At 43.6% G+C, this 10,742-nt stretch overlaps 1 protein-coding gene across 1 annotated transcript in view; it reads left to right on the top strand.

Annotated features, from left to right (window-relative positions):
* Nucleotides 1-5,999: 5,999 nt before the first annotated feature.
* Nucleotides 6,000-10,742, top strand: part of SRRM1 (serine and arginine repetitive matrix 1) — a 28,762-nt gene continuing 24,019 nt past the window's right edge. The window contains 2 exon segments of the mRNA XM_034754354.1: nucleotides 6,000-6,171; nucleotides 10,192-10,281. Coding sequence (XP_034610245.1) covers nucleotides 6,151-6,171; nucleotides 10,192-10,281 — 111 coding nt within the window. The 5' untranslated portion in view covers nucleotides 6,000-6,150.

The following is a 10,742-nucleotide window of genomic DNA, read 5'->3' on the forward strand; positions in this document are numbered from 1 at the left end:
GTGACCACTTGTCCACCCTTCTGAGGGCCTTAAGAAAATTTGCAACTGACAGGCCATCTTGATTTCTCCTTCTGGCACAGAGATAGGAGAGGACGACACACTGATCTGATAGTGATCTGTTTTGGCAACTTGTGGCTCTATACATACTATAAGGCCAGCTTTGCCTGGGAAACTCTTTGTCACTTACAAAGGGGTGTAACTAATTAAACCGATCAAAGAACCAATTTTGAAAAGGATTTTTTTTTAAAATGCAAAGCCTGAGATTTTTGAAATAATTGCCCATGATTTAAATCTAATTGCAACTCATTTTGTAATTCTCCCCTCCACTACTGTCACAAGTCAACCTGACTCCCCTGGGTACTTCAGTTTAAAACATGCAACCAGAAAAAACATTAGGCATCAGGTTGTAAATTGTTCCACAAACAAAAGCCGGTGAATTTTTTTACCCTGAGCCAAGGCTCAGAAAGGTAAGTTGTTACATTTGCAAACGCCACCTCAAAAATGTGAACTGGGTGTAAATGACGGGGAGATGCGTCTGCAGACAGCCTGGAATGAGAGCTTGGACAGGTGTGACCTGTCCATCTAGCCCAGTCTCCTGTCTTCCGACAGTGACCTGTACCAGATGCTTCAGAGGAGAGAACAGAACAGGGCACGTTGAGTGATCCAACTACTGTTGTCCAGTCCCAGCTTCTAGCAGTCAGAGGTTTAGGGACACCCAGAGCATTGGGGTTGCGTCCCTGACCATCTTGGCTAATAGCTATTGATGGACCTATCCTCTATCAACTTTTCTAATTCTTTTTTAAACCCAGTCATACTTTTGGCCTTCAGAACATCCTCTGGCAACAAGTTCCACAGATTGCCTGCGCATTGGGTGAAGAAGTACTGCTTTATGTTTGTTTTAAACCTGCTGCCTATTAATTTCATTGGCTGACCCCTGGTTCGTGTGAGACGTGAAGGGGTAAATAATACTTCCTTATTCACTTTCTCCACACCATTGATGATTTTATAGACTTCTACCATATCTCCCCTCAGTTGTCTCTTTTCCAAGATAAACAGTCCCAGTCTTTTTAATCTCTCCTCACATGAAAGCTGTTCCATCCCCCTAATCATTTTTGTTGCCCTTCTCTGTACTTTTTCCAATTTTTATATATCTTTCTTTGAGATTGGGCAACCAGAATTACACATGGGATTCAAGACGTGGGTATACCATGAATTTATTTTGTGGCACTATGATATGTTCTGTCTTATCTATCCCTTTCCTAATGGTTCCTAACATTGGCTTTTTTAATTGCTGCTGCACTTTGAGCAGATGTTTTGCAGAGAACTATCCACAATGATTCAAAGATCTTTTTCTTAAGCAGTAACAGCTAATTTAGACCCCATCATTTTGAATGTATAGTTTGGATTATGTTTTTCAATATGCATTACTTTGCATTTATCAACATTGAATTTCATCTACCATTTTGTCACCCAGTTTTGTGAGATCCCTTTCTAACTCTTTGCAGTCTGCTTTGGACTTAACTATCTTGAGTAATTTAGTATTGTCTGCAAACTTTGCCATCACACTGTTTACTCCTTTTTCAATAACATTACTACACCTCTACCCCAATATAACGCTGTTCTCGGGAGCCAAAAAATCTTACCGCGTTATAGGTGAAACCGTGTTATATCGAACTTGCTTTGATCCGCCGGAGCACTGCTTTACCACGTTATATCCAAATTCGTGTTATATCAGGTCGCGTTATATTGGGGTAGAGGTGTATGCTGGTAAAAGCCTAGTTTAGCTACAGTTTGCTAAACTGGAATAAGCTATACCAGTAAACACTTTTATACTGGGATAACTGTATGTATAGTGGGGAGGAAAAGGGTGTTTGCTGTTCTAACTATGCTGGCATAGTTAAAGCTGCAAACTCTAGGCTAGACAAGGCCTCACTACTCTAGACAGAAGCTATAACATTCTTAATCTTAAATATTTTACTGAAACATAACTAGAGGCAAGACAACCCTTCACAGACAGGAAAAGCTTTAGCCAGTGAGTATAGTGGCATCTTAGGCACCAATACTGTAACATGACATGCAAGCTATGCACAGAAACAAGCCTGCCAACTCTTTGGTCCCACAGTGAAAATAAGTAACCAAACATACCGTACTTAAAAAAACCCCGAAAAACTACAACCATACAACTACAACCTCACCAAATGAATTTGTAAACAAGCTTCTGCAAGCCAGCTTTTGGTCCTTTTGCATTTTTCAATTGACTTTTTTTTTTTTTTTAGCAGAGGGTATGTAGCTCCACCTAGCGTCATCCTTCTATATGATAGGAAGCAGTTACCCTATATTACAGGCAGTATTTCCCTACAGATTAAACAATAAGTGATGGACTCCTCAGCTTTGCCACAGTTGCTAATATCGCAGAAATTTGTCTTCGTTCATGATTATAAATAAGCTTGGCAGAATTCTATTTTTATTTTTTTAATATAATTTTGATGGATAATTTCAATGTTTATTTTAAAATATTTTTTCAACTTTCATCCATTTTAAATTTTCACATTTGTGGGAAATTATAAGGGGTTTAGACAATGGGGAGGCGGTTGATAGACTATTTCATGACAAGATGCTGAGATTCAAAACGTTAAAGCTTTATAACCATTAAAACACATTGTCAACATCACATGACAAATATGCAAAGAAATATCTTTAAATAAAGCTCTACGTTTTCTCAAGCAGCATTTTTCTTACTTTGCCTATTTGTAAATTTCTATTTCTAACATTTTCATTGGTTGGTGTGTGTAGAGTGAAATCAGCATGTACTGATTTACTCATAAAAAATCTAATCCTTTCAATCCTAGTTATAAGGCTACTTACCGCTGCTTCACATTATCAAAGTGCTGTAGAAACGTTAGCTGATTCAGCCGAGTAGTACCTCCAGTCTGGATGTATGACATGCTGGAAAAGAGATGATGTCAATTTGAAATCTAGCTTTTCCTCCCCTCTTTTTAATATTGTCTAAAGTCCCACACCTGCCCTTGAGTCCCTGCCAAATTTTGTGGTTTTACACACATACTTGCTATTTTTTGAAAACATCTTTATTCTCTGTTGGATACAAATGAAGAGATGCTCATTGCTAACTAACAAGAAAAGGGAAACTATACCTGGTCTGTTTCAGCTAAGTGCCATCAAATGCAAAGCATAACCAAACTAAAAAACTCCAGTTTTGTTCTCTTAAAGATATACAGTTTTTATAGTGGAACAATTTTTATAGTGGGGGCGCTGAAGGCAGAAACCATGTATTTGAGTTGTCTACTTCAAGACAAGTGGTGCGGTAGCACCCCTAGTTCCAGCACCTATGTACAGACTTAGTTTTTTTATCTAAAAGAGAAACATAACCCCCCCAACTTTGGTAGGAGTGTAATTTTCAAATAGTCTTTTTAATATACAACAATATGAATATTACATAGCCATTGTTACAGTATAGCAAACTCCAGATCTGTTTAATCCAGTACCCTGCCTTTGACTGTAGCCATTACCACATCCTTCACAGGAAGCTCATGCAGTCAGAAGTTACGTTATAACCAACCAAGTTTCTTTCTAATCCCAATTAGACTGGTTTATTTCTGAAAGCATGAGGGGGTTTTAGCTCTTCCAAAACTTGTGTTTTAAATCCGTATTATTTACTATTGTAACGCTTACAATAACTTTTCGACACTGACCTATTCTCTCCCATAGATATTAGATAATTCTGCTTTCAAAATATTGCTCTCTGTCAGTACAAATAATGAAGCAATGGGAAAACCGGCTACCGTATGTTCAGATGTTCTCTTCCTCTAGAGGCTGGAAGCATTTTGCAGATGAGCTAGGGGAGCAAGTAATTTCCAGCAGGTCATGGTTGCTAAAGACATAAAGCCTGAAAACAGTCTCAATCCAGTTTGATCCTTGAAAGAAGCAACAGAAGGTCCTGTGGCACCTTTGTTTTTTACAGATTCAGACTAACACGACTACCCCTCTGTTCCTTTGATCCTTGACAGGTTTCAGAGTAGCAGCCGTGTCAGTCTGTATCCGCAAAAAAAAAACAGGAGTACTTGTGGCACCTTAGAGACTAACAAATTTATTAGAGCATAAGCTTTCGTGGACTACAGCCCACTTCTTCGGATGCATCCGAAGAAGCTTATGCTCTAATAAATTTGTTAGTCTCTAAGGTGCCACAAGTACTCCTGTTTTTTTTTATCCTTGAGTAGCTCTTGACTTACAGTGCTGTAATGACAGCTGGATCAGACCCTGCATCACTCACTGTGTGTGTGGGAGAACTCAGGACATACTTCTCTAGTATTCAGAGAGCACGGGTGTGTGATGTAGATGCAACAACCTTCGCCGCAAACTGGCAGGTTCTTCATGGGGAGCAGATGCTCCAGCCCTCAGGATTTCAGCCCTTGCCATCTCATACTCAATAGCAGAGTACAGTGCACCAGTATGGAGTTGGTTGGCACACACCAAACTTGTTGATGAGCAACTCAACTCAACAATGTGTATCATCACAAGAACTCTCCGACTGACTCATCTTCCATGGCTTCCAGTTCTAAGCCACATCGTTCCCTTACCTCAGGAGGGAGATTGCAGCAGGCAAGCTGCTTGAGAAGGTACATGACAACCCCAGCTTGACAGCTTACCCCAATGACCTTTTTAGCCCACCAACTACACGTCTTTCATCACGACACACACTGTGGTTGAGGCTGCTATGCCAGGACATGACAGTGGAGTCCCTGTGGCGGGAAGACTGCTGCTTAACATCAACCACCAATCAGTACCTCGTCACAGACCCTACTGCTCACCCATCTGCTTTGACATGCCATGTTGTCAGTGGGTCTTTCTTAACTGATTCTGGACTGGACAAGGCCTTCGTGCAGCCAACCAGCACCATTGGGGTCTTCGAGACAATCCAAGCTGTGGTGCAGATCAAACAATAATATGCATTGTTGAGGAGCGCTTGCTAACCAAATTCAGCAGTGAGCTCCAAGAGCTCCACTTGGCCACTAAGAATGCTATTGCCTGGCAAATATGCAAATGCTAATTTAATAAATAAGTTCCTGACGTTCAGCAGAGGGGAAGTGGAGTGACATTGCTTTAATGGCTGACAGGCAAAAGAGCACATACGGGTGCAGGAGGAAGAATCCTGTCCCACTCAGGCTTTGTTTTCACCACAAAAAGGTGATTTTCCCAGCTGGACAATTGTAGTGGATTTTGTTGTTTTTCCCTATGGAGCTAGGCGCGTTCAGCACTATACCCCGGCCTGTGGTCCAACGCCTCTAGCTACCTAGTTGTAAAGACCCTAGTGCCTCGTCTCTACTAGGAGTTACAGCAGGCTCACTACCCCGCAGCAGGTAGCCTGGGGTCAAGGATGCACTTTCGGCTAGTGAAGACACAGCCTAATGGGGGGTAAGCCCTGGGCTGGGGCAGGGAGGGACGATAGGGGACCAGTCCCTGAGGAAGGGGGGAGATGGGAGGCCCTATACCAGTGAGGGGGGCATTGCCCCACTGAGGGTGAGGGGGTTCCTATGAAGCATTGAGTAGCTGGAGGTCGATGCCACGCGGGAATGAGGGGCTGGGGGAGGGGAGGATGAGGCGATACTAGCTCCACCAGCCAGGACTTAACCCTCCTGCTTAGGCAGGCCCCCTTCGGCGCATGCGCAGTTGACTCCACAACCACATGACCACCTGAACCCAAGCACCCCCTCGACACAGCCTGCGCGCGCATTACAATCTTCCCTTCGCTGCCGCGCGGGAAGGGCATGTTCCGCCTCTCGCGCAGCTAGAACCCACACGCTCCATGGGGCCGCCTCCTCATTGGCCAGGGCCCGCCGGATAGACCCTTGAACCCTCCTCCCATATTCCCTCCCCCGATCACGGTGCCTTTTGATTGGCTTGAGGTGGAGCGCGTCCCGCCCGCTTCGCCGCGTCCGCTGATTGGCTGACGGCTGGGGGGCTCGCGGTCGTGTTCGGACCCGCCCACTCCGTTCTGTGTCGCGCGACTCTGTCTCTCATCTCGCCGCTTTTCCTCCTCCCCGCGGTGAACGTGAGGGAAGGAGGGAGGAAGGGGTCTTGCGGGCGCGGTGCACGCCGGGATAGGGAGTGCTCTGCGGGCCAGGAGGAGGCAAGATGGATGCGGGCTTCTTCCGCGTAAGTGTTCCCCTAAGCGGGCAGGTGGAGCAGCCCGGCCCGGCCGGGAGAACGCGGGGAGCCGGGCCGCTGGGCAGCACCGCGACGGGCGCTGCCGCCGCCGGGTCCCCCCGCGAGCGCGGCCCTGCCTCCCTCCTCTCCCGCCCTGCGCAGGCTCCCGTGAGGAGCCGCGGCGCAGAAAATGGCGGCCGGAAGGTGGTCGGTGCGGTTCGTTCCACCCGCGGGGGGGCCGCGAGGGGACGGTGGGGGTCTCTGGGGCTGGGTATGTTGGAGGAGGGAGGGGCCTGCCCTTTCCTCTGGGGCTGGGGAGGGTATGTCCGGGAGGGAGGGGCAGCTCTTACCCCCTTCCCCCCGCACGCGCGCACTCCTCTCCCGGGCCTGAGCCGCCAGGACGAGCCGGGCCTTTCCGTGCGCTAGGCCTTCGCCAGGCCCTGCTGCCATGTGGGCCGCGCGGGCCTGGTGTCCCGCGGGAGGAAGCGGGGGGGGTCTCTCCAGCCCGGGCTGGGACCCGAACTCCGCTCGGCGTGGGCGCCCTGGAGTCTGGTCCCTGAACCTCACTCTGCGCCTGCTACTTGTCGTCCTGGCCAGCGACCCTCTTGTTTTGGTCACGCGATGGAGACGGTTGTCCAGCCCTGACAGCTGGGAAACTTTATGTATAGCGGTACCTAGAACGCATCTGCCTTATCCCCATGAGATGGTAGGGAGAGAGAGTGATTTTGGCCTTTAGATCCTCCGGTGCCAATCAGGTAGCAGAAAACAATTTGATATTCTTCCTACCTCCCCGGGGGGGAAAACGGATCTTCACATATGTAATGGTCTAGTTACTTAGCGGGTGCAAAGCATTGGGCAAAAGCAAGTGATTAAAAAATAGAACAGGAGTACTTGTGGCACCTTAGAGACTAATAAATTTATTAGAGCATAAGCTTTCGAGCTTATGCGCTAATAAATTTGTTAGTCTCTAAGGTGCCACAAGTACTCCTGTTCTTCTTTTTGCGGATACAGACTAACACGGCTGCTACTCTGAAACCTGATTAAAAAATGGCTATCCTGGGTGTTTGTTCATGTTGGCTTTTGCCTTTGCTAAAACAAACACTGTGGGGAAAAATATCGGGAACATCCTTAGAGGCTATAAAACTTAAATATACTCTGGATATGTTATTGTGTATCCTTCTCCCCTTTCCCCATCTTATTAGAATTAACTGGTTTTCCGTATGGGACTACAGCCAGAGGCGATCGTGAGAGTAGGTGGCACTAAAAATATCAATTTAATTTAGCTTGGAAGAAAGACTCCAAAGCAAAGGCTGTTTGGTTGTGTATGCATGGTGCTTTAAAAACACAAGAAAAGGTTATTTTTGCCTCAGGGAGTATACAGTCTAAGAGCATCCTCCTGCAAACACTGGACTCTACATTTACTGCTTCACAGAAAGAATTGGTATGCCTGGTCCTCTGGCTTTGCAGAGTTTGGTTCAAAGTCTGATGATTCAGGGTTTTTCCAAGTGATGTGTTTTTACACACACAGCTTTTATGGTCAGTAAGTACTCAATTAATTACAGTGAAAATACCTTCTTTGTAAACACATTTTTAGTTTTTGGGATTATTATAAAAGCAGGTTAGCAGTTTAATCTCTTCCTCAGAGCAAAGAGGACTGTTGCTATTGTTGATAATCTCGGGACGTTGCATGTTCTCAACACAATGTGTACAATTTACAAATTGGCTTCTTCATTGAAATGCAGATTGTTCATGCAATTTCAAATCTCTCTTGGTGACCAATGCTGCTTACCATGCCTTGTGAACGTCTAGGCTATGGGGCTGAGCAAAATTCCAACTGCTTTTTTCTGCCTCCGGGGGGGGGGGAGAGAATCTTATTTCTATATCTGACTGCAAAATCTTGAATATTTGGGTGATGTGACAAATATGCTAAATTCAGGTTTGACTGAAGAGGGCACACATCAAGCATGGAAGCACTGTGGCTAGTCTTGTATTCAGATGTATCTTAATCCTTGAAAATAAATGCTAGCCCCTAGGATTTCTATTCTTCAGAATTACAGAGGAGAACATTAGGAGTTATAGCCCCATCTCTGTATGTAATGACTTCATTTATAGCATTTTATCTTGCTGACACATCTGAAGGTGCTTTTGTAGAAGATGCACAATTTTACAATACAGTCTGCAGTGTCAAGTTAATAACTGAAAGCAAGCAAAAACAAATGTGCTTTTATTTTTTTGATTTAAAGTGGCAACATTCTTATTTCATGTCTCTAGGCATGGAGTTAGATGGTACTCAGGTTGAAGCAGTCATGCAATATAAGACTGGTGAGCTTGCAGTTCAGGATCAGATTAATTCAATTTATGTTTGCATAATAAAGAGTGACTGGAGAGCTTGGATTAAATTCTAAATTGCTTTAAATCAAGTGGATGGAGTACCTTAATGCAGCAAAAGCTCAGTATACTTGCTTGCCCTCTAGTTCCATCCCAAGCTGTATGGTTGGACCAGTATGTTAATTTAAATACTTACCATATTGTAACGTATCGGAAGGTGCGTGTATAAATGCCTCTCTTACAATAGTAGCTGGTTTAAATAAGAAATATATGAATATGAAAACATAGTGATTCAAGACTAAACAAATGAACAATATTTCAGAACCTTTGGTCTGGACAAACTGAGCTATATTAACATTTGTTGCATCACGTTTTAAAAAAATACAATATTAGGACCCAATCCTGCAAATTCATACTTGCATGTGTATGAAGTAAATAGATCTACTTATGCAAATGTTGTTTCCAGGATTATTCAATCTCTGACTATAGTTTCACTATACATGAAAGTGAATCAATCATTTATAATGCTGTACAATCAACAAAGCAGGATTCCCCTCTTTATAACCTGTTGCTTATTACATGCTAGATTAATGAACTGTGAAGGGTGGTGGTAAATTTCAAAGAAATTTCACCTGAAGCTTGAGTAAAGGATTGAGTATTTGTAATCTTCTGATAATTTCAGTGTATAATGTCATTTCTGATGTTTTAGCTCTGAGGCCGGGTCTACATTCAAAAGTTGTCGACCTGTGTGTGAAAAGTCCACTCCCCTGAGTGACAGATTTAAGCCAACCTAACCCTCAGCATAGACGGCTCTTCTTCCCTGGACCTAGCTACCGCCTCTCCAGGAGGTCAATTTAACTATACCAGCAGGAGACGCCCCTCCTGTTTTTTTGGTGAGTGTCTACACTTGTAGCGCTACAGTATCTGCAGCTGTGCCTCTGTAGTGCTTCAAGTATAGACAAGCCCTGAGACTCCGATTTAAAACCAAATCTATCTTTGACACCAGATTTCAAGAAGAAAATGAGCACTTGAAGTTACTAAAAATAACGGGGGCAAGGGTGAATAGCAGTATTAAAAAGATTTCTCCTTTGATCTATACCATAAATGCTCCAGTTATTTCCTTCTGCTTTTTTCTGCTCTTGGACAGAAAAAAATGAACTGATTCCTGCTGAGCAGATCTCTTTGAGAAGGCTGTATACTGCAACTCAAAATTATTTAACAGCATTGTGCATGCTTTTAGATTTGCAAGTACTGCACCATGGTGAATTATATGATTTAAGTGTCAGAGCTCTGAAACCTGATTACCGTTTTCAGTAGGATATAACGATTGGTTAGTGAAGTGGAATGCTTCTTGAAGGTGTCTGCACGGGTGGTACAACTGAATATTTTTTAATTGCTTTGCAGTTTATCAAAATTGTGTTTAATGCAAATACACCTCTACCTCGCTATAACGCTGTTCTCGGGAGCCAAAAAATCTTACCGCGTTATAGGTGAAACGGTGTTATATCGAACTTGCTTTGATCCACTGGAGGGCGCAGCCCCGCCCCCCCGGAGCACTGCTTTACCGCATTAAATCCAAATTCGTATTATATCGGGTCGCGTTATAGCGGGGTAGAGGTGTAATATATGGCAAGTGACAAGTGGCAGACTAGCTGTGGAATCAAGTTTGATGTCATACTGACTAAAATCTTTCTATTGTAGGGAACGAGTGCGGAGCAGGACAATCGCTTCAGCAACAAACAGAAGAAGCTGTTGAAGCAGCTGAAATTTGCAGAATGTCTAGAAAAGAAAGTAAGTTGAGTTAGTTTATTTGGGCATGATGGGTATGGAATAAAGTAAACTTTAAAGATATCACAACCAAGATGCACAAGACAAAATTCTGAATGGCTGTCAATGATTTGTATAGACATTGGAGGGAAGTCGCACACAAAAATAGCTATGTGCATACAAATGATGTTCAGGATATCCAAATGCATATTAAAGTACACCCTTTAAAAGGGCACACATGATATATTTACAATATTAAAAAGATAGTGCCAGTAAGCTTTGGGCCCAAATTTAGGGTTTGGTTTTAAAAAAAGAAAACCAATTTTCAAGATGAATAGAGAATATTATTTTCAAAAGCTCCAAAGTGACTTGTTTCTAGATGCTTTTAAAATATTGCCCAAACTGTCTTCATGATTTTTTTACATTTCAGTTCTCTCTCTTTTTTTTTAGTTAGGCATTACCTACTTTAACTCGTAGTAAAACTG

The sequence above is a fragment of the Trachemys scripta genome, chromosome 20, assembly GCF_013100865.1.
Source record: "Trachemys scripta elegans isolate TJP31775 chromosome 20, CAS_Tse_1.0, whole genome shotgun sequence".
Lineage (NCBI taxonomy): Eukaryota > Metazoa > Chordata > Testudines > Emydidae > Trachemys > Trachemys scripta.